The sequence below is a fragment of the Equus quagga genome, chromosome 4 (assembly GCF_021613505.1).
Source record: "Equus quagga isolate Etosha38 chromosome 4, UCLA_HA_Equagga_1.0, whole genome shotgun sequence".
In the NCBI taxonomy this organism is placed as follows: Eukaryota; Metazoa; Chordata; class Mammalia; order Perissodactyla; family Equidae; genus Equus; species Equus quagga.
In genome coordinates this window covers 137955317-137980172 of record NC_060270.1, presented here as the reverse complement: position 1 = coordinate 137980172, position 24856 = coordinate 137955317, and the positions used below count along the sequence as shown (strand labels likewise).

General features: G+C 43.3%; 1 protein-coding gene across 1 annotated transcript in view; it reads right to left on the bottom strand.

Annotated features, from left to right (window-relative positions):
• Positions 1–1235: 1235 nt before the first annotated feature.
• ABI2 (abl interactor 2) overlaps positions 1236–24856 on the bottom strand; it is a 118201-nt gene continuing 94580 nt past the window's right edge. The window contains 5 exon segments of the mRNA XM_046659356.1: positions 1236–5462; positions 5681–5777; positions 19521–19632; positions 19634–19695; positions 23487–23573. Coding sequence (XP_046515312.1) covers positions 5381–5462; positions 5681–5777; positions 19521–19632; positions 19634–19695; positions 23487–23573 — 440 coding nt within the window. The 3' untranslated portion in view covers positions 1236–5380.

The window sequence follows — 24856 nt, the reverse complement described above, 5'->3', positions numbered from 1 at the left end:
TATAGAAATGTACATTTAAAATATCATTAGCTTGTGCTAAATGTAAAAACATTGTTTTCTGTTTTAAAGAAAAATTGCATATTATATTGAACTGGGATTGCTCCCTTTCTTCCCTTTAAAAAATGGAGTCAAGGCTCACACTGACATCTAGGCTGTGGGAGCTTTGCCCTAAATAGACACAATGTAGGAATATACTTTTTAAAGCATGAAAAAGGCGGCAAAAGGAAGTGCGTGATAAAATACCCAGTGGAGGACACTGTCCAAATGATTATGCACAGCTCGCTCGGGAAAGATGAAGTGCCCATGTTTCTGTCCGTGCGCTCTGTTCTGTTCTTCGGCTTCAGTGTGTGCTCTCATTTCATGACGTGCCTTGCTCCCTGATTGTGCAAACCTATCTAAATAGAGATATATACGAGAGAGATATATTCAGTACTACTGACGAGGTTTTTGTTTTACTGCTGGATTAAGTTATTTTCTGAGTTACTCTTGCCAGTTCCTGTCAGTGAACTATTGTAATGGCTTAGGACAGTAGTCACACAAGTCAGTGTAAACTTGTTTTTCCGTTACGATTTTCATTATGTCAGCTTACCCAATCCTTAATAAAAAGAATACATGCATTTCACTTAAGCCTGGGGACTGGACTCGCTGTTGTGGGTCGGCACCACTGAGGACCTGGCTTTTCTGTTGACATTGGGGGACCCAAAACGGGCTGTGCAGTAAGAACACACTGTGAAGGTAAAAACGCTACAGGGGGATGTGTTCGGTGGTTCAACTTTCCGTCATGAACAGTTCATACCAACAGACTAGCGAGCTTTGGTTATTAAATACATTAGCAATTAAGAAGTGATAGTAACTTTTAAGATTTTTTTCTTTAAACAAAGTACAACTACCTACCAACTAGTACCAGCAGGGATCTGTGCTGGACTGCCATGCCACGGGGGTCTTCACGAACTGCGCCAGCACTTACCAAACTGAAGCACAGGACAGCAGCTCTCCTTTTACATATCAGAATGTATTTCAGAGGAAGTGATCAGAAAACCTCAGGTTCATTTACAGCAAATAGAAGGGTAGAAAATAATTATTTAGAGCAGCTGTCTTGAGGAAAAAACCTCACAGAAATGTGACCTTGCTGAGACTCGACTCATCAAAGCAGCTCCTGGGAGGGACCGTGGGGAGGGGCTGAGGAGAGAGGTGACTCGCGTGACTCGCATGAACACGTTCACGGGACACTCGGGTGTGCTCTGCAGGGTTTTATTTAGGTCAGGTTCTTAGTACACAGCAACAATTAATTCCAAATACAATTTCAAAATTAAAAAGTGAATGTCCCCGCTCATCTGGAGGTGGTTTCATGGCACATGAGACGTTACTGGCAACAGACTGCTCCCCCCGAGGCTTCCTGCGTGGTTTTCACTCAGCTAGCACACCTCCCTCTGGGAGCTCAGAGTACAACTGGCCAGATCACAAACTGTTTACATTCCTTTTTGTAAACCATTTTGTTGAGAAAAAAGATGCATGGACACAAAATATGATAAAAACTGCTTTTCCATAGAATTCTGAAGTTGCAAAAAGACATTTCCATTTTAATGTGAAAATAAGCTTTTTGTTTTTTTGTTTTTTTTTTTACAAAATCCTTAAGATATTTAGCAAGGATCATCTATACACAGCTAGGCCCTGTCGTTTCATTTGTCAATTTTTTAAAGAATTATGAGATTCTCAGTAAGAAACAGGAATGAAGGTCAGCGTGAAGGAAACGTAAGGAGTGCGCACGACCCTGGGCTGAGGATCCGGGACGAGGCTGTCTGTGTGCGGGCTCCGCCAGCGCTGAGATGACACACCCACAGAGAGACTGTCTCTAGCGAGTGTGGCTGCTGAGGGGCTCAGGGGAGACGTTCACTAACGCAGGTGGCGCTCAGCACATGCCTTTAAGAGCAGTCTGAGTGCTCGGGGCTCCTCAAGGATCTTCCTGAAGACATCAAGTAGAACTCTATAAACTCTTCGAGACACGTACAGCACATTCAATAAAGACCGCTGCGGCCAGAGTGCCGGGCGTTAAGCCAGGAACTCAACGTTATTAACCAGCTGTTCCCTGAAACGAAACATCTAACCTCATCAGCAAAATGAGACTGAACTGACATTTCTAAATTCTAAAACCTAGCTCGGAAATTCCGTGTGGAAATCCCGGGAGGGGAATCACCACCTTAACACCAGTCAGGAGCTCCCGGCCAACGAGGCCCAGGAGTGAACGGGTGCGAAGCGGCTCAGATCCCCATTCTTTTCGAAGACTTTGCAGTCCCCCGTCAGCTCCTCCATCGAACCCTTCTAAAGGGAAAAGCAGCCTTCAGACATGCCATGCTCTCTCCACAAAGGAGAAACGGTAACAAAGAGAACACTTCCTACTGCAGAAAGGTCCCTGGCTACCAGAAAAGGAGCACTAAAGGATAAAAGCAAACCGCCATCATTTTGATGCCTCTCCAACAGGAAAGTCTTCAGTAATCATCTGTAATCAACGTGAGGCTGCTAAGGAGCACAGCGACATTACAGACATCACGGTGAGGGTGCATAAGACATCCTCTAGCTGGGTAATAAACAGCAGCAGGAGGGGGAAGAAAACGCCTCCCCAGTGACTAGGGACCCGGCCAAAGCAGCAGGCCCTCACCCCCCAGGATGGGAACAGCGGGGTGCCCCTGAGGGAGAGAGAAAGCAAGGAGCCAAAAGATGGAAAATACTGGACAAGACATCTGAAAAGATTCATCCTTATTCTAAACACAGCAGGCTGAATCACTCAGGTCTAGATTTTGACACATTAACACTATTTTGGTTTTCAATTTACTGCAGTGGCCTTATGACCATAAGGTCGACGACAACAACAAAGTGTATTTTCATTCTTACCCCCAAGGCCTTTCAAAGAGTAACACCAAAAAAAGGGAACAATTCTTAAGTCACTCCTTTTTCCTTAGAAAAGGGGGATGGGCACACAAGTCAAAAAGAAACACATGAGGGGAAAAAAATCCCCTCTTCCACCAGATTCCCTCTCTCCTGATAAAATGGCTGCTTACTGGTCAGCAGATTTCAGACTTGGATCACCTCTGCCATAATATTATGCAGCACGGAAGACTTACATGCATCAGTGGAATTCCTCCTACCAACCATCTTGCAGTTTGTAAAAAGAGAAATGGGGAAAACTTACGATAAAAGAAGAAATACTACCCTCAGACTATTACTAGCATGCAATCTATGAAGTATTACATCCGTTCAAAGTCTCCAATGACCGTGGGCCTGGCCCGTCATCACTACACAGCATCCTTCCAAGACAATATATAGAATTCAGAACTGTACAAAAATTTAAAATATGCAGAAAACTCAACAGGTGGTGTTTTTAAAACAAAAACTCACACACACATTAGTATTAAATAATAGAGAAAAAGCCAGCTGACTCCTGGATCCCCTGCTGCAGGTCTTCGGGACGGGCTTTGCCGGGGCCTTCCACACTCCCCAGTCCAGCAGGGCTCCAGGAGGCGAGCAGAACACCACCGACGCTTTGCACAGTCATCTTCTCTGCTGCTGTAGGTGTGAGCTGCGGGAACTATGTGTTGCATTTCAGAATACCCTCTGCCTTACTAATCCACTAAGCTTTCTCAGCAAAAAGCTTTTTAAATAAATAATTGGAACATCTAATTTCAAAACAGTTTTCCTAGTTACACAGCAACACTAGGAAGAGCTTACTCCATCTGGCTAAGTCTAGGTTGGCTGCTAGAATATAATGAAGCTAAAGGTGCAGAGGGCCATTACTTTGAAGGAAAACAGGGAATACAGGATGTTGAGACGACCTAACAAAAGCATGAACTGGAATGTGTACTGGAGGCAAGGTAATGAAATCCAAATTCAAAATGTTGGAGAAATCTAAAAGCACAATAGCTAACTTGCAATGTGTCGGGGAAAAACCCCGCAACTGAAAAAAAAATTCTTAAGAAGGGAACTCTGTATCTAGGTCGCAGTTAAACGGTGATGGTTTTTGCTCACAGAACAGACTCGCCAGTGGACAATGACTGCCGCCTCCACCATCTGAACCCCTCACGCACTACCACACTAATGCGGCCACCTTTCAGCCGCGTCCCTCTGTCTGCACCATCCATCACAATGCAGGCCCCCGTGTGACATACTTGCATGCAGCTCGGGCCAGGCACTGGCCATGCTCTCTTCGGGCCACGCGCCTGGGCCTGACTGGCGGAACAGCAAGCCCTCCCGGGTCTTTCAGCGTTTCATACGCTGATGGCAGCGAGGATCAAGGCCTCCGCCTTACAGCCACCACAGAATTTGAAGGTGTAATTGTGCAGATGAAAAAAAATAGTTCATTTCTCTCAGTTACACTAATTTTTATCTTTCTGACTGAATAAGTATTTAGCCTGATGCCACTTACCCCACAATTCTTAGTCTGAGATAGAACATTCAAATTCCTACCAAAAGCAGCTACTTCAAACGCCCATCACACACCATCAGGAGAGCATTTACCTTCTCTAAAACCTAGTAAGTAAACAACTCGGCAGCAGCTCACACCGGCCATTAGGGGCATTCAGAGAGACAGCAGCAAGTCTTTTATTTCAATGACTGTTGAGAGACTTGAAAATAACTATTTTCCAGAAAACAATAATCTTTTTCTAAATACTGAAAGAAGTAAAGAAATAATTGGTCTGACCTCCAAAATCTTATTCCTCAAAACCGCGCCTAAGCAAGGGTCTAGGATGCCTACTGGGCGGTGGCTCTGCTCACGAGGGCCAAGTCCTCAGACCTCAGGCACCTTCACAGCGGGCTCTGCGGCCACGTCCACCTGGGAACCAGGACGACACGCACGTCTGCGCGCGCTGGGCGTCGGCGGCAGTGCAGCCTCACGCGGCAGCAGCAGCAGCGGCGGTGGCAGCAGCAGCACACTGAGCTGGAGCTGCGGCCATTCACCACCCTCCGAATGTGTGGAGACTCATTCACATCCTCATCAGCTACAGACTGAGAGACGGGAAGGGATGCAAGTCACGTCAGCCTTAGCTCCTTGGCGCACTCTAGTGCTGGGAGAACGCAGAATGTACAGTGTTAAAGAGGAAATAAGCCAGCTGAAACAATTATAAAAATGGTTACATGTGGTATGTAAATACTGGTTCCCTCCTCCTCACACAGGGGAAGAAGTGTGGATGGCGCACAGGGCCACGGGGCTGCCGTCGGCACAGGCACCGAAGAACAGCCCGGCCGCGGGCCGCAGGAGGAGGGGCCCCAAGGGCACACAGTATTCCTGAGAGACATCCCAGATGTTTTCTGAATCAGTCTTAACCTGATTTGTTTCACATCGTTACGCTGTTATACCTCTGACGTATTTAGAAATGGTCACTTTATTTCAATCCAAACAGCTCAACACAGTACAAGTGATGGCAGAAAGATCCATTTGTTCAGACTCAGCTCGCTTTTTTGTTTGAATACTGGGGGATAAACCAAAAAAATGTAAGCAGTTTTTGTCATTTGTATCGTTCCTTCATTTCACTGGAGGGGACTCCCCAGGGCCTTCTGATAATCTGGGCAGCCTGCCAGCTCCTGGGAGGGCCCCAGCCCTGCTGAGCTCTACTCAGAATAATGCATGATGGACTCCACGTAATTCCCAGGAAAGAGCCCAGTCACTCCGTTCATAACTCCCTCATACCAACCATCGTCATTCTTCTTGATGACATAAATAATGGCTCCTTCCTGAAAGGACAGCTCATCTTCCTTGTCTTTTGTATAATCATAAATTGCCACAACTAGAGGGAAAAAAAATAGGATATGAAAGAGAAGAGTAACATTTCTAGAAAGATAGAACCAAATAAATGAACATCCATCCTCTCCCAGCGCCTGAGCACTTCAGATGTGGTGACTTTCTAAACACAGATCAGAACAGTTTACAGTGGAATCTCACCTTGGGGAGGTTGGGTTCAAAACAGTGTACATGGCAAAAAATCACATTTCGTCAAACTTACCCTTCACCAGCCTATGGGAAAGTGCCTCACTGGAGAGAGAGACAATCCCAAACTGGCAAAGATGGCTATTTCTCTAGTGGCACTTGTGCTGACGTGCCATGTTGCGTAACACACATCTTTAAGCACGAGAATTCCAGCGGTGCCGTGAGAGGCAGCCTGAGAGGAGGCAAGTGAGACAGACGGACGGAAGAACAGTTGATGCCTTCTTTCCAACACCTTCCAGAGCCTGCACCCTGCAGTGAGTAGCGCAGTGGTCGCACTCCCACAAGTTACATGTGTGAACAATAGGAATCTGCTAGAGATACTCTTTTAAAACACACGCTGCCTTATGCCACTGATTTAACATATCCACACTAACAGACCACGAGTGCTAGAAATTCCATTAAGAGACCCATGAGCTCTCCTGTGAGTTTTGCTGTTTAAATCATTTGGTAACTGGGGCCTTTCGACGACAGCGGGACAGTCTCTGGTCCCTAAGTATTACATCTCCCTCAACAGTTTCGTTAAACTGGGATACTCCAACTTGCTCAAACCCACTTGAAGACTGACCTCGTTTATCAAAGCCCCCCCCCGCCCCTTTACCTCTCCACTCAGAACCTCATGAGCGAAGCTCCATCTGCCCATCATCTGAGAAGCATATACTGACCGTTAGCTTCTCATGCAACCTTAATTCTCACGTCAAATAAATAAGAAAAAGAAACCAAAAGAGGCACTGTTGATGTGGTGCAACTTGCCCCAGTTACTTTGTGTTTCTGGCCTGCTTTAGTAAAAATTAAATGGCTTTCTTAAACGCTGTTTGCCATTACAGCAATCTGTTAAGGATGCCAGGAAATACTTGAGACGCCTAGAAGAGTTTAGTGTGTACTTCTCAAGATGTAACCAAACACCTAAACACAAATATAATTAAATGACATACAAGTTTAACTCGAAATCTAAGAGAATACAAGATATGTATTTAGTATTTCTAGTCAACCTAATATTTTTTACTTTCTTTTTGAGTTAATTTTTTTTTTTAAAAGACTGGCACCTCAGCTAGCAACTGTTGCCAATCTTTTTTTTCTGCTTTTTCTCCCCAAATCCCCCCAGTACATAGTTGTGTATATGTTTAGTTGTGAGTCCTTCTACTTGTGGCATGTGGGATGCCACCTCAGCATGGCCTGATGAGCGGTACCATGTCCGTGCCCAGGATCCGAACTGGTGAAACCCTGGGCCGCCCAAGCAGAGCACACGAACTCAACCACTGGGCCACGGGGCCAGCCCCTTGAGTTAATACTCTTGATGCTTACAGAAATGCAAACTCATTGAAAAGTAATTCTGAGGAGAATATCCGCAAGTCCTGCTAATTCTACCTCCTAAATTGCTCAAATCCAAACCCTTCTCCATCGCACAGTCACCGCGCCAGCCAGTGCGGCAGTCTGTAAGCGGAACACACATCCCTGGGGCGCCGGAAGGCGCTGCTGGCAGTGTGAGTGACAGGCATCCTGCGGACGCCCTGTCCCGATTCTCCGCTTTGAGAAATACTGCTTCCTAAAGCTGAGCAGCCCGAGCCGACGCCGCCCGTGTGAGGAGTTCCAGTCCCGCTCCCCTCCTCCTCCAGAGGAGCACAGAGCGGCACCATCTCCAAGTGCCAACGCCTCCGGGGGCCAAAGGGACAAGTCAAACACGGGCTGCTGCTGAGAGTCACTCCACTGACGATCCCACAACTTTCTGCAAGTTACGTGGCCCCCATTACGCTGCTTTTAACAAAATTTAAGAAAGACTTTAACAGAGTTGTCAGCTGACACATCATAAAACATTATTTTTAAAGACAGAACATTGATATCTGGCAAATAACTCTGAAGGAGTTAAAAGAATGGAGTGACAGCGCCACAGGACAAACACTTCTGCTTTCCTCTGCTTGTCTGTCGGAACCAGGCTTCTGCCCCACCGCCCCAGCTGCTGTCCCTGCCTCTCGCTTAGGGCTCCAACTTGGTCCTTCCAGCTCTGCTTTTCCTCCCTCTCTAATGCACTCTGCACCACCATCAGGGCTCTTACAAAAAGGTAAAACATCAGCATGTGGGAACTCATCACTAACCTGCTTAAAACCTTCCACACTTTCCCTCTACCACCAGATTTAAAGAAAAAATTCCAACGCCTCAGAGCCTGGCAGTCAAAGCCTCCCGCCACTAGTTACGACTCACTTCCCCGCCTCAGTCTCCCCTGCACCCTGAGGATGCCCTCCGCCTCACGGCCCTTCCCATCCCCTCCTCTGCCTGGGAAACGCCTACTCGTCCTTCACGGCAAACCACAAGCGCCATGTCCTCCGAGCAGCTTTCTGGAAGCCCCAGAGAGAACCAGTGGCACCATCTGTTTCCCGACAATCACTAATGCAGCATCCATGCTGATTTTCAGATGAACAAGGGACGGTCACAGTCTTGCGAGAACAGAACCATTATCTGATAAGTTACCTACCCTGTTTACGCTTCTCCACAAAGTTATCTCATCGAGCTGGAAGACGACGGGAACAGATGGCTTGATGGAAGGAAGGGGCATAAAATGGGCACTGACAAAGAAGTCCAAGTTTGCCAGGGAGAGTGTAACCCAAGCGAACAGTACAGCCAGGACTCATCCCAGGTCCGCCAGAGCGCAGGCTCAGGACAAGGGCGGAGGGTGCGGGTTCTGGAGCCACACGCCGTGCTCAATCCCACCCTCCCACTTACCGCTTACAGGACATGCGGACCTTGCCTCTGCTGCTTTTTACTCAACTGTGGAACAGGAACCATAGAAGCGCCAACACCTCAAAGCACCATTATATTCAATGAGGCAAAGCGCATGCGCTATACGGTCCCGGGCCTTCTACAGGTAGACACTCTATATAAATGGCAGCTGTGTTTATTATCATTAGTAACTATTATGATATCTTCTATTATATTCTGTAGCATTATAAATTCTTTCTGAACCTCAATTTCCTAGTTTGCAAAACTGGGGAGACTGCCTTACACCTGTAATAGAAGTCTTGCATTATGCCAGGCACGCAAAAAGACCTGAAAACATCTGCTCTCCGCCAAAGCGAATCAGGACGCACACATATAGCCGTGGCCCCCACTGGGCCAGTGCAAGCAGTTCTCAAGGGGTAGATAGACCTTCTGCGAGCCGTGCTTCTCAACCTCGGAACTATCTGAGGAACTGCTACAAAATGCTGACGCCTGGGTCCCACGGGTACAGATTCTGATCTAAAGGTCTGGAGGTGTGGACATATTAAACTAGGTGACTCTAACATGCAGGCAGGGTGGAGAACTGGGTCCTAAGGTCTGAGCAAAATGAGTCATTAGGCAACAGCCCTAACATTCATGCACAGTCAAACAAAAAAGCAATCGGAAGCTGAAGAGAGTTGGTTATTTTTTTGTTTTTGCCGGAAACAGTAAGGAAGAGCTTGGCCTGAAAACAAACTTCCTTTCCTCTCTTACATCTCTCCAGACTTTTGCAACATGTTCACAGAAGAGAGTCTTAGAAAGTGAAACTTTTCATTGTGCTTTTCTCTTAAGGAATAACTGAGCTGGTTTGCCAGAGCTGAAAACTGCCATCACTTTGCCTAGCAGTGTTACAACCAGCTGGGGAGTTTCTAAAGCATGTCAATGCCACAGCCACTCCCTAGTGTAGTACTTTGGGTTTGCTTTTTTTCCCCCTTAAAAACAGCTTTATTAAGGTGTAAGTTAGACATACAACAATCACTGAAGTGTAGCGTTCAATGACAAATGTATCACCACACCACAGTCTCACAGCACATGCCCATCCTCCCAAGTCTCCTTACGCCCTATGTAAATTCCCTCCCCCGCCAGTCTGGTCCCTGGAAACCACTGATCCAGATTTCATTGAGATGGGATCATAAATCTGGGTCTTTTGTGTCTGGATTCTTTTATTACTATAACACTTGAAATCCATCCACATTGTTGCTTTTCTCAGTACTTTGTCCCTTTTCATTGCTGAACTGCATTCCATTGAAAATGGACGGATATCCCACAAGTAGTTTATCCATACACCAATTGAAAGACATCTGGGTTCTTTCAGGTTTGGGCTATTATGAATAAAGCAGCTATAAACACTCAAGTTCAAGTCTGTGTGTGAACACACATCTTCATTCCTCTGCGAGATAAGCTGGTACGTAAGTCTAACTTCATAAGAAACTGCCAACTGGTTGCTAACAGGGCTGCAACATGTTGCCTTCTTAGCAGCAACGTGTGAGAGCTCCGGTGCGACCACACCGTCTCCAGCACTTGGCGCTGACAGTGTTTGAACTGTAGCCGTCCCAGAGGGGCTGTGTGGTATTTAGTTGGGTTCACTGTGGCTTTACTTTGCATTTCCCTAAGGACCAATAACACTGAGCATCTTTTCATGTGCTTAGTCGCAGTTCACATAGCTGTTTGGTGAAGCATGTTCAAACTTCTTCCTACAAGTCGTCTGTCTCCTGACTGAGTCACTTTGCAAACACCCTTCCCAGTCTAGGGTTGGCCCTGTTATTCTCTTAACAGCGTCTCTGAAGAAGAAAGTTTAATGAAATTCAACTTATCAATTTTTTCTTTGAAGCTTCATGTTTTTTTTCCCTAACCCCAGAACACAAAGAGCTCCTCCTCTGTGCTCCTGCAGACGTTTGACAGCTTAGGCCGTACATTCCAGTCTGAAACAGATCAGGAGGGGGTTTCTGCGTCCGGTGAAGTGAGGGTGCAAGTTCGTGTTCTGCACACAGCTATGCCCACGCTCCAGCACTACCCGTCGAAAACTGCGTCCTCCCCGCTCAGCTGCCCTGGGCCCTGGGCCCAGCAGTCATCCTCTGGGTTCCACATTCTACTCCACCAATTTATATTCCTACGCTTACCCCAGCATCACAGTGGCCTGAATGCTGCAGCCTTCCACTAGAACTCTGAAATCAGGGAGCTCAAGTCCTCCATCATTGGGCTTCTTTGGTTTTGAAGTTGTTTTCACTCTACTAGGTCTTTTGTGTTTCCATATAACTTTTAGAATGCCCTTGTCGATTTCCCTAAGAATGACTGCTGGAATTTTTATTGAGACTGCATTCAATTTATAGATTAATTTGGGGCAAATTGGTCTCAACAGTAATGATCAAGGAACATATTTTATATCTCAATTTATCTAAGGCCTTTACTAATTTCTTTTTTTTAATTTTTACTGAGTTAATGATAGGTTACAATCTTGTGTAATTTCAGTTGTACATTACTGTTTGTCAGTCGTGTTGTAGGTGCACCCCTTCACCCTTTGTGCCCACCCCCCACCCCACCTTTCCCCTGGTAGCCACTAATCTGTTCTCTTTGTCCACATTTTTAAATTCCTCATATGAGTGGAGTCATACAGATTTTATCCTTCTCTAACTGGCTTATTTCACTTAACATAATTCCCTCAAGGTCCATCCATGTTATTGCAAATGGAATGATTTTGTTCTGTTTTGTAGCTGAGTAGTATTCCATTGTATATATGTACCACATCTTCTTTATCCATTCGTCTGTTGATGGACACTTAGGTTGCTTCCACGTCTTGGCTATTGTAAATAATGCTGCAATAAACATTGGGGTGCACAGGACTTTTGGGATTGCCGACTTCAAGCTCTTTGGGTAGATACCCAGTAGTGGGATGGCTGGATCATATGGTAATTCTATGTTTAATTTTTTGAGGAATCTCCATACTGTTTGCCATAGTGGCTGCACCAGTTTGCATTCCTACCAGCAGTGTATGAGGGTTCCTTTTTCTCCACAATGTCTCCAATGTTTGTTACTATTAGTTTTTGATATTTTTGTCATTCTAATGAGTGTAAGGTGATATCTTAGTGTAGTTTTGATTTGCATTTCCCTGATGATCAGCGATGATGAACATCTTTTCATGTACCTATTGGCCATGCGTATATCTTCTTTGGAGAAATGTCTGTTCATGTCTTCAGCCCATTTTTTGATCGGGTTGTTTGATTTTTTGTTGTTGAGTTGTGTGAGTTCTTTATATATTATGGATATTAAGCCTTTGTCAGATGTATGACTTCCAAATATTTTTTCCCAGTTAGTGGGTTTTTTTGTTTCAATCCTGTTTTCATTTGCCTTAAAGAAGCTCTTTAGTCTGATGAAGTCCCATTTGTTTATTCTTTCTATTGTTTCCCTTCTCTGAGAAGACACGGCATCCAAAAAGATCCTTTTACTACTAATGTGAAAGAGTGTACTGCCTACATTTTCTTCTAGAAGCCTTATGGTTTCAGGTCTCACCTTTAGGTCTTTGATCCATTTTGAGTTTATTCTGGTGAATGGTGAGAAAGAATGGTCAATTTTCATACTTTTACACGTGGCTTTCCAGTTTTCCCAGCACCATTTGTTGAAGAGACTTTCTTTTCTCCATTGTAGGCCCTCAGCTCCTTTGCTGAAATAAGCTGTCCATAGATGTGTGGTTTTATTTCTGGGCTTTCAATTCTGTGCACCTGTTTTTGTACCAGTACCATGCTGTTTTGATTACTGTAGCTTTGTAGTATGTTTTGAAGTCAGGCATTGTGATGCCTCCGGCTGTGTTCTTTTTTCTCAGGATTGCTTTAGCAATTCGGGCTCTTTTGTTGCCCCATATGAATTTTAGGATTCTTTGTTCTAATTCTGTAAAGAATGTCATTGGGATTCTGATTGGGATAGCGTTGAATCTGTAGATTGCTTTAGGTAGAATGGACATTTTAACTATGTTTATTCTTCCAATCCATGTACATGGAATTTCTTTCCATCTCCTTATGTCGTCATCCATTTCTTTCAGAAAGGCCTTGTAATTTTCATTGTATAGGTCTTTCACTTCCTTAGTGAAATTCACTCCGAGGTATTTTATTCTTTTTGTTGCGATTGTGAATGGTATTGTGTTCTTGAGTTCTTTTTCTGTTAGTTTGTTATTAGAATATAGAAATGCTGATTTATGCAAATTGATTTTATACCCTGCAACTTTGCTGTAGTTGTTGATTACTTCTAACAGTTTTCCAATGGATTCTTTGGGGTTTTCTATATATAAGATCATGTCGTCTGCAAACAGCGAGAGTTTCACTTCTTCCCTCCCTATTTGGATTCCTTTTTATTCCTTTTTCTTGCCTGATTGCTCTGGCCAGGACCTTCAGTACTATGTTAAATAAGAGTGGTGACAGAGGGCATCCTTATCTCGTTCCTGTTTTCAGGGGGATGGTGCTCAGTTTTTGCCCATTGAGTATGATGTTGGCTGTGGGTTTGTCATATATGGCCTTTATTATGTTGAGGTAGTTCCCTTCTATGCCCATTTTGTTCAGAGTTTTTATCATAAATGGCTGTTGGATCTTGTCAAATGCTTTCTCCGCATCTATTGAGATGATCATGTGGTTTTTATTCCTCAGTTTGTTGATGTGGTGTATCACGTTGAGTGATTTGCGATGTTGAACCATCCCTGTGTCCCTGGTATGAATCCCACTTGATCATGATGTATGATCCTTTTGATGAATTGCTGAATTCTGGTTGCCAAAATTTTGTTTAGAATTTCTGCATCTATGTTCATCAGCAATATTGGCCTGTGGTTCTCTTTTTTCGTGGTGTCCTTGTCAGGCTTTGGTATCAGCGTGATGTTGGCCTCATAGAATGTGTTAGGAAGTGTTCCATCCTCCCTAATTTTTCGGAATAGCTTGAAAAGGATAGGTATTAAATCCTCTCGGAAAGTTTGGTAGAATTCCCCAGGAAAGCCATCTGGTCCTGGGGTTTTATTCTTTGGGATGTTTTTGATTGCTGTTTCAATCTCTTTCCTTGTTATTGGTCTGTTCAAGTTGTCTGCTTCTTCTTGAGTGAGCTTTGGGAGATTGTAGGAGTCCAAGAATTTATCCATTTCCTCTAGGATATCCATTTTGTTGGCATGTAGTTTTTCATAGTATTCTCTTATAATCCATTGTACTTCTGCGGAGTCTGTTGTTATTTCTCCTCTTTCATTTCTGATTCTGTTTATTTGAGCTTTCTCCCTTTTTTTCTTTGTAAGTCTGGCTAGGGGTCTGTCAATTTTATTTATCTTCTCAAAGAACCAGCTCTTTGTTTCACTGATCCTTTCTACTGCCTTTTTCATTTCAATAGCATTTATTTCTGCTCTGATTTTTATTATTTCTCTCCTTCTGCTGACTTTGGGCTTTGTTTGTTCTTCTTTCTCTAATTCAGTTAGGTGTAGTTTAAGATAGTTTATTCGGGATTTTTCTTATTTGTTAAGATGTGTCTGTATTGCAGTGAATTTTCCTCTTAATACAGCTTTTGCTGTAGAGTTGGTATGGCATGTTATCATTTTCATTTGTCTCCAGGTATTTTTTGATTTCTTCTTTAATTTCTTCAATGATCCATTGCTTGTTCAATAACGTATTGTTTAGTCTCCACATCCTTGTGCCTTTCTCAGCTTTTTTCTTGTAATTAATTTATAGCCTTACAGCATTATGATTGGAGAAGATGCTTGTTAGTATTTCAATTTTTTTAAATTTGTAGAGGCTTGTTTCCCAACATATGGTCTATCCTTGAGAATGTTCCATGTGCACTTAAGAAGAATGTGTATTCTGCTGTTTTTGGATGAAGTGTTCTATATATGTCTATTAAGTCCAATTGTTTTAGCTTTTCATTTAGCTCCACTATGTCCTTGTTGATTTTCTGTCTGGATGATCTGTCCATTGATGTGAGTGGGGTGTTGAGGTCCCCAACTATTATTGTGTTGTTTTTACCTTTTCCTTTAAATCTGTTAATAGTTGCTTTATGAACTTGGGTGCTCCTGTGTTGGGTGCATAGATATTTATAAGCATTATTTCTTCTTAATGAAATGTCCCTTTGATCATTATATATTGTCCCTCTGTGTCTCTCTTTACCTGCCTTATTTTGAAATCCATTTTGTCTGATTTAAGTATTGTGACACCTGCTGTCTTTTGTTTGCTATTAGCTTGAAGTATTGTCTTCCACCCCTTCACTCCAAGCCTGTGTTTGTCCTTGGGGCTGAGGCGTGTTTCCTGGAGGCAACAAATTGTTGGATCTTGTTCTTTAATCCATTTTGCCACTCTGTGTCTTTTTATTGGAGAGTTCAGTCCATTTACATTGAGGGTGAGTATTGATGCATGAGGGCTTAATGCTGTCATTCTGTTGCTCGTTTTCCGGTTTTCCTGTGTTTCCTTTGTTTCTCGTCCTGTGTGTTTTATAGCCTACCCATTGACTTTTGCAATTTCTTATGCTGGGTTTCTTAAATTTTTCCTTATTTATGTTTTGTGTCTCTGTTCTGTTTTTTAGTTTAGTGGCTACCCTGAAGTTTGTATTTAGAATCTCGTGTATAATATAGTCCATTTTCCGGTGGTCTCTTACTTCCTTGGCCTAGACTGATTTAGTCCCTTTCCTCTTCCCCTCCTAAATTATTATATTCATCTCTTATTCCAACTCATATTATGAGTTTGTGGTTAGAGTGATAAGATCATCTTTGCTTTGGTGGTTTCCTTCCCTTTATCCTAATGCTATAGTTGAATATTTGCTATCCCATTCTGGTTCTATCTGTCTCCCTACTCTGTGGTTTGTGACCACTTTCTCCCTTTTTTCTTTTTTCAGGTATGAGAGCCTTCTTGAGGATTTCTTGTAGTGGAGGGCTTTTGGTTACAAATTCCCTTAACTTTTGTTTGTCTGGAAAAGATTTAATTTCTCCCTCATATCTGAAGGATATTTTTGCTGGATAGAGTATTCTTGGCTGAAGACTTTTATCTTTTAAAGTTTTGAAAATGTCATTCCATTCTCTCCTAGCTTGTAGGGTTTCTGTAGAGAAATCCGCTGAAAGTCTGATGGGGGTTCCTTTGTAGGTTAATTTCTTCTGTCTTGCTGCCCTGAGTATTCTTTCTTTGTCATTCATTTTTGCCATTTTTACTACTATATGCCTTGCAGTAGGTCTTTTTACATTGACAAATCTAGGAGATCTGAAAGCTTCCTCCACACACATTTCTCCCTCAATCCCTAGAATTGGGAAGTTCTCTTCTATAATTTCGTTAAGCACACTTTCTGCTCCATTTTCCTTTTCCACGCCCTCCGGGATTCTGATAATTCTTAAATTGGATTTCCTCAATGAATCAGCTATTTCTCGGAGATTATTTTCATTTTTTTAAATTCTTAGTTCTCTTTCTTCCTCTGTCTGGAGCCATTCAGCCTGTCTATCTTCGATTATGCTAATTTCCTCCTCTATGGTGTCTACATGTGCATTCAGGGAGTCCGTATTCTGTTTTATCTGATCCATTGTATTTTTCATCTCCAGTATTTCTGATTGATTCTTCTTTATAGTTTCAATCTCTTTTGTGAAGTTACTCCAGAACTCACTGATTTGTTTCTCTACATTTCCCTTTACCTCATTGAGTTTTTTGATGATAGCTACTCTGAACTCATTTTCACTTAGTTTACCTATTTCCAAGTCCTCAGGACTTAATTCTGTGTTTTTATGGTTTTCCTTCTGGTCTGGAGCTTTTATAAATTGCTGGATGGTAGAGGAGTGGTTTTTGCGCATGATGCTGTTATTTGGTTGCAGTTACAGCCTGTCGCCACAAGATGGGGGTCGAGAGGCATGCATTCTGAGCCCTCTGCCCTCAGCCGCCATGGTGGCCCGCAACGCGGGTTGAGGGAGGAGGGGTACTTTCTCTCACACGCCGACCTGGAGTCTGTTCAACACTTGCTCTCTGGTCTCCCGGGGTGCTGGCTTGATGGGGTCCCTGCACAGAAGCTTTCCCCCATTAGCGGGTTTCTGCTGCACTGGCGGTGGGAGTCCTGGACAATCCCCGGACGCTTGGCCCCTCCCCCGCTCCTTCCCTCACCTGCAGCAGCGATTCCCGTCTCTAGGGGAGAGAGCGAAGTTCTCTCTTACCCCGTTCCAGCTCCTCCAAGGGGGGGCTCCAGCCTCTCCGCCCTCTGTCGTTTTGCTGCCGTGGGTCTCTGACGATCTCTGTATTATTAGAGTTATTGGTTGAAATTCAGTTCTTCTGGGTTTTGGTTGTAGTTTGGAGGGGAGAGAGTCCCGGGTCAGCTCACACCACCATTTTGCTGACGTCACTCCTTTACTAATTTCTCTTTATGTTTCACAGTTTTCATCATTCAGGTTGCATATATTTTATTAAATTTATCCCTAAGTATTTCATGGTTTCGACATTATTACAAAAGGTACTGTTTTGTAAAGGTCAATCTCCAATTGTTTGTTGCTACTATATGATAACACAATTAATTCAGCACATCAACTTTGCAGCCTACAATCTTGCTAAGCTTTGTAGATTCCTTAGGATTTCCTACATACAAGATCATATATTCTGCAAATGAAGATTATTTGATATTGTCCCACATTACCTGTTGCTCTGGTTTTGGTTTTTGTTTTTCCTCTGTGCCTCATTTTGAACAGTTGCTATTGTCATACCATCAAGATTGCTGGTCTTGGGCCGGCCCACTGGTGCGCACGTTCCACTTCGGCGGCCCAGGGTTCACCAGTTTGGATCCCAGGTGTGGACATGGCACCACTTGGCAAGCCATGCTGTGGCAGGCATCCCACATATAAAGTAGAGGAGGATGGACACCAATGTTAGCTCAGGGCCAGTCTTCCTCAGCAAAAAGAGGATTGGCAGCAGATGTTAGCTCAGGGCTAATCTTCCTCAAAAAAAAAAAAAAAGATTGCTCGTCTTTTCTTCTGAAGTGTGACTTCAGATATTGCATTTTTCATCTCCAGAAATTCTATGTGGGCTTCCCTTTCTCTCTTTTCAAAAACTATCTTCTACTTCCCTCTCACATCCATGTTTCCCTTTACCTTCTTGGACATCTGTGGCATTTCTAACAGCTGTATAACACCCCTGTCTGGCAATTCCATCATCTTGGTCACTTCTGGGCCTGTTTCTATCGACTCTTTTTTTTTAGTTATGAGTTATATTTTCCCACCTTTTACATGCCTTGTATTTACTGATTGGACACTGGACACTAGACACGAGTCTTCCTTTGTGGTACACTGGATTCTGCCGCCTCCTCTGAACAATGCTGGACTTTGTCCCCCTGCTCAGGGAAGCTACTTGAGATGAGTTGGATGCTTTCAAGGTTTCCATTTGAGGGTCCGTTAGGCAGTCCAGCGCAAACTGCAGTCTCTAGGGGCTAACTTGGCCCCACTACTAAGAGGACACACTTGTGAGGCCTCTTCTCAATGCCTCGTGCTTTACAAGGCCTTTCGACTCCAACTGGTGTGGGAACATGAACTATTCCCAGGCCTGTCATTTCCAAGAACTTTTCTGGGGTTTTTTTTCTTTTTTTTTTTTTTCAGGAAGATTAGCCCTGAGCTAACTACTGCCAATCCTCCTCTTTTTGCTGAGGAAGACTGGCCATGAGCTAACATCCATGCCCATCTTCCTCTACTTTATATGTGGGATGCCTACACTACAGCATGGCTTTTGCCAAGCCGTGCCATGTCCACACCCGGGATCCAAATTAGCGAACCCCAGGCCGCCAAGAAGCCGAATGTGAGAACTTAACCGCTGCACCGCCAGGCCGGCCCCCTGCCTGCTCCTTTCTGGTTCTTATTTCTCAGTCTCAGGTAGTTTCTTCACACACATGTCAAGTCAGCACTCAGTCAAGGACGCGAGGGGACCCTCCTGGAGATCTCAGAGCTCTGGCCTCTGTCTTTATGTCACTACCTCTTCTCTGTGGCCTCCCAAAACTCTGCTCTCGATCTTCTCTAGGCAGGGAGACCTCCAGCTTCAGTCTGGGTTCCACCTCCTTGCACTGTGGCCTGGAAACTCCTTCAGGCAGCAAGTTTGCACAGTCAAGGCTCACAGCGTTTGAGTTCCTTCCCTTTGGGGTCAGAGTCCATCACTGCCTGTTGTTCAATGTCTGAAAGCCATTATTTTTTATATTTTTTTCTGGATTCATTCCCAACTGTTTTATGTGGGAGGGTAAACCTGATTACTGTTGCTCCACCTTGGCCAGAAGGTGATTCCTTCTTTGTTTAAAATAAAGAAAAGCTCCCAGGTGATTCCTACATGTGCTCTGGTTTGAAATCCAGTGAGGTAATAGCTTTTACTTCTGTAACAAAAACGTCCTTCGAGGCAGCACACATTCTTTCTGAGCTGATAGGGCCTGATGAGATTTGGAGGGCTGCATTCCGAAAGTGCCGTCACAGTTAGCTCAGATATTAAGAGGAACTTTTCACTAAAAGAATGGCCCAATACTACTTTGCAAAGAAACCGAGAAACCATTATTCTTTGGAAGAAAGTTATGTGGAGATACTTAAACTGAAATATCTGATATGAGATGCCACAAAAGATGCTTTAAAGCATGCAGGTAGGAATAACTAATAATCTGGAAAAATCCTCCTCTTTTTGAGGCATTCCAGAAAAACCCTATCTTTTAAATTTTTGTCTTAGAGAAACATTCATTAAAACATACAGGTTATACAACGAAAACTTTACTAGTTAGTAAAAAATAAATGAGACTCTCTTTAGTACCAGTAAATTTCATTCTATGCAGAGGTTTCTTCCCACCCCTCCAGATCTCTCTCTGAACTTACCCTTTTCCAAGTAAGACCGTGGAGCCCATGGCGGGTCCTCTTCGGCGTAAGGATCGCTATACTCCACCACGGCTGCTTCCTCCTCTTCGTAATCTTCTGGGGGGGGGGGGGGGTGGGGGGGACTCATCAAAGACTGGTTCTTCCACAGGTGGTGGTGGAGGTGGCGTATCTGAAACTAAGAATGTATCAAGCTGATAACAAAACTACACATTATGCAAAGGTCAATACTTCCTATCTGAGCTTCCATGTTCATGGACTATGAACCTAGACTTGAAAATAATAATCTTTCAAAAAACGAGTGGGCAAGAGCAGTCTCCTCACCAGCTATACTGATGCTGATCTCCAAGCACGACTTTCTCCTCCCCTTGGGTTAGTGCTGATGGATGCTGAAAGGGGTCTAGCCAAAATAATAATTATCAACTGAGCCTCAGAACCCGTTTATGCTAACACATGATCCTTTTTTTCAAAGAGATCAGTACAATGTAGCTTTACATTATATCCAAGGAGGAGTGCTTATCAGAAATATTAATAATTTGGAATTTATAACCATATTTAATAGTGAATAGTTAAATTTTAGTAATCAGCTACATTCCTCAATGATTTTTTTTTTTTAAATACCATTTTACCAAATTAGCAGGGTGAGATGGGTGAGATGTTTGTGTGTGTTTTTTTAATATATACAGAATTTCAACTAATTCAGACTAATCTATGATCCAGAATTTCTTCAGGCTAAATATCCAAGGTGATTTAAAATATTTAAAATGTCTCCTTATAGAGATCTGCTTCCATAGCTCAGTGACGAGCATATAGTAATAACTAAAACATTATCTCCAAACTCAAGGGAACTCAAGGCCTTCAAAATGCTTGGTACATACTTGAGCACAGCTCAACAGAGCCCAATTTTAATGAGTAGCATTAATTCTTATATTTCCGTGAAATTCTCTGAGCAATCCTGTTTATCTTCTATTTAGTATCTAAGCCTACTGATTGAATCAAGTGGATTTTAGAAGATTCTGGCGCCTGGTGAGGACCAGCCATATCTCCATCAGACTCTCTGCTCTCCCAGGATTCTTCTCCTCTGCTGTGCCACTGTGTACTTACCAACTCAGCTACTACATGAACTTCAAAACTTCATTCAAAATAATTTTTAGTCCTAATGGGTTTTTTAAATATACAAAAGATACAGATATGTGATTCCAGCATATACTTTATGACAAATTACATATGGTTGGGGTAAGAATCCACAATGCATCCTGTTTCCATTTATAAGGTAAAGAGACTGACTTTAAAGAATCGCACAAAAGCAAACTGTCTTCCAAAACAATCACCTTGAGAAATTACACTTCAAAATTACTCAAAGATGTTGCCAACGTTCATTTTTACCTTTTCTTATAACTGCCTCAGAGTCAATTTAATAAGACTAACATAAACTACCATTTTTCTAACTTTTTTTCTATTGAGGTCATACTGGCTTTTAACACTGTGTAAATTTCAGGTGTACGTTAGTATATTTCCATTTCTGTACAGACTGCGTCATGTTCACCACCAAGTCTAGTTTTTGTCTGTCCCCACACACATGTGCCCCTTAGCCCTTTCGCGCCCCCACACCCCCTTCCCCTTCTGGTAACCACTAATCTGTTCTCCTCACCCATGTGTTTATCTTCCACATACAAGCGAAATCATATGCTGTTTGTCGTTCTCTGTCTGACTTATTTTGATAAGCTACCATTTTTTACTTAAAATGTTCCAGTTACTCAGCTGGCACTTCTACAATACGTTACTTCGTTTCATCTTTATCTTGGGGGGTTGGTGTTTTTAATCCTCACTTTATGGATGTGGAAACTGGCCTTCCAAGATTAAGTAGTCCTACAGTAAGGAAGTGGAAGAGCAGGAATTTGAACTCCAATGCCTATTATCTTAAAGCTACCCTACTATGGGATGAGATCAATTCAATAACTTTAAAGTCAAGTTTCATTATTATTCATTCGACAAACATCAACTGAAAGCCTATGATGGCTAGCTACTATGCTCAGCGCTGGGAACAGAGCAGTGGGCACAAGTCATGGAGACATGCACAACCAAACTTTCATTTATAATTAAGTGCAGTAAGTGCTTTAAGCCATTATGGAGAACAGAGCAGCAGAGAAAACCTCTTACGTGGGTCAGGAAAGGGCTCCTGAAATCTGAAGGATGAGGAAGAGTTAACGGCCAGGGATGGGATAGGGCAGGGGTGATATATCATAACAGCTGTAAAGAAAAAAATAAATACAAAGGTAGGGAAGCAGGACGCCTTCAAAGAACTGAGCAGAGTCCAGCAGAAAGAGGCATGAGGAAGCTGGAGAGGACTCAGCAGGGAGGCCCTGTGACACCCGGACTCTCTCCAGAGGGGTCGAAGAAGAAGAGCAGGGTCACGGCCACACTAGGGAGCCCAGTGCAGCAGGATCCAGCTCATTCCAGACTTCTCCAAACATAAAACATAACGCAGAGCACAGATCTGCAACCACAGCGTATGTGTCTTCAAAATCATGTATGCAAGAGCTAGGAAGATAATTCCATAAGATAAGTATACGTCTTTCCAAGGTGGATGTTTCAGAGGACAACATTCATCTGAATGTGTAAGTCCTGCTGTGTCTGTAAAATCAGCCATAGCTCACCTCATATACAAAGTTTCTTATTTTTATGCATTTTGTAGGTGAGAAGTATAAATGACTATGGGAAGAAATGAGAAAAGAACACCTCAAAAGGCAACCACACTGTGGTAAACACAAGAGGTGCTCATGGGGTACCTTCCAATAAACAGAAGTAAAATCAACTATTTTCAGAAATTAGCAAGTCAAGATGCAAAGGCATCTGGAAGAGACACTGAGCCGTCAGGCCAGAAAGACTGGAGTATAACCAGTAAAATACAAGACAGAAATGCGTCAATAAAGAGGGGGCATTCCGTCAGCTATGGAAGCAAAAATAAGGAGGAACTAAAGCGTCCGCTACGTGCCAGAGGCTTTCTGAGTGCTGAGGAAACAGCCCGAGAGCAACACATGCAAAAGGCCCTGCTCTCACAGAGCTCACATTGTAGTGCCGGCAATGCCACCTCCAAAGGGGCAGGCATCCTAAGAACAGACTGCAAACACTTCTGTCCCAGTGGCCCTGCTATGAGATGCATACACTGGGTACTACAGCCTGATGACATCAAATCTGTCACTAAGGTGATGCCTGAGTTCGGATTCCATGCCCATCATGCAACCTTATAATTGTGATGTGGGTCCTCATGTAGACTGCTGACACGAAGCGAATTCATCTGCCATAAAGACAATGTTCATGGCCTCTGGAACAGCAATTCCTCACTGAAGGCTGATCAGGCCTCCTGCTTTGAGGACATCAGTCTCCTGAGCTTCCTTATTAATGCTTCCCTAGGAGAAGACTCAATGTGTCAAAAAAATCAGTTATCTGATCCTACATAGCTCAACCCCAGACCACAGGCCAATATAAATTCATTGCCAATCTATGAGGTCTCCCGGGAGACAGACTAGCAATTTGGTGCCCTGGGACCTACCATGGCATGTCCATTTTCCCACCTGGAATCACAGGACTGGAGAAAGATTGTCAGGTCAGCAACAAAACCCTAAAACTCCAGTGATAAGAAACTAAACTACTGCTTGTCTAAGCAACCCAGTGAAAAAGATGGCCCATCTGGTGATTAGAGCACCCCCTCAGTTAGATATGATCTTCCTTCTTACGTGTGGCTTATTTTGTATTTGTCTTATCTTCACTGCCAGATTTTAAGTTGTCTGAAAGTAGAGAACTTCATCTTGATTATTTTATCATCCACACTAGCTGCTCGTGCAGTGACTTGTTCATAATATTCAAATTTCTGAAGTATTAGTGAATGAATTACTATTCAGCCAATCATATATAATGACATTTTATGCCTATAATCTGATCTACAGCATAAAGAAGACATAAACTTACTATTTTCTTGGACTCTGGCCACAAATCCCATTAAAGGTAACTGAGGAGTTACCTGTAGGATGGAGGGAGGAGGAGGAGCAAGAGATACTGCAAAAACAAAAAAGGTGTGGAGGATAAGGGGTAAGGGCGAGTTACATTAAAAGGAAGGGATATACAATAAAACGAACATATAAGGAGGGAAACCACTGTGCACAAACATTTTATAAGCTATCTTAAGGATCCTCTTTTGAAGGATAATGCATTAACACACAAAGCAAAGTATCAGGGGAGTTTTAAGGAAGTTTTAAAAAATTACAACAGGAAGCATTTATCACATACACAAATCTAACACATAATGGCAAATTGATCTTTTCATTTCAATAACAATATGTCTTCTCAAATAAAGAATTTCTTCAGATTACCAGGAATAATTTGGTTTTCTGGACTTTACCTTGAAGGTTACAAGTTTAAGTGTTCGGCAATACAAGAGAAAAAACCACTACATCCCAACATCCTAAATTTATACTTTTCATTACTTCATTAACAGGCAAATTAATTGGTGCTTCATTCATTAACTAAACAAACATTTACTGACTTCCTACTAAGTGGCAAGCACTCTGCTAGGAGACCAATATCAGAACCCTCTCAGAGTCTGGGCTGTGTCATTACAATTTTTCATAATCCCAACTCATCCCACCTGCTCCAGCCAGGCACCTTTTCTCCCTGAGCCTACAGAACAACGTGAGCCTCATTCAGACCCTCCTCCTCTCCTCCCAAGGCATCGTTCCCTCCGCCTCAAACACCTGGTGCACTGCCTAGCACTGGGAAACCTTCAACAGATGTTTAACGTATGTAAACACATCAACAAGCCAGGTCCGTGCTGAACAACTGCCCAGGATTAACATCAGTTACAGTGCCCTTCAGAAGGAGTGTCAAGTTTGGTATGCATTTCTCATGAGGAAAGATCACCTTTACTAGCTCCAAATGACAGTTAGGACTAGTAAAACTAAAAAGAGTCACTGCCCTCAAAGAGATCACATTCTAGTTGGGAAGAAAAGACAAAATAATAACCTTAACCCAACAATACTTGCAGCAGTTCCCTGGAGGAGGCAGTGGTGGTGTCGTGTGATGGGGGTGGGGATGGTGCTGAGGGAGGCTACAAAGAAACGACCGCTGAGCAGCTACTTGAAGAAAATCAGCTCAACAAGCAGACAAGGGTTGAGAATGACAAGCTGAGAAGCACGTGAGGGGCAATAGCTTCAAGGTGAAAACGGTATGACAGTCACAGGACAGGAACTGCTTCCACATGGCTCGCCTAAGATACGCCAGAGAGAAAGCGCAAGACCTGGGGAGGTGAGGTGGGTGTGGCCTAGGAAGGACCTACATGGCAG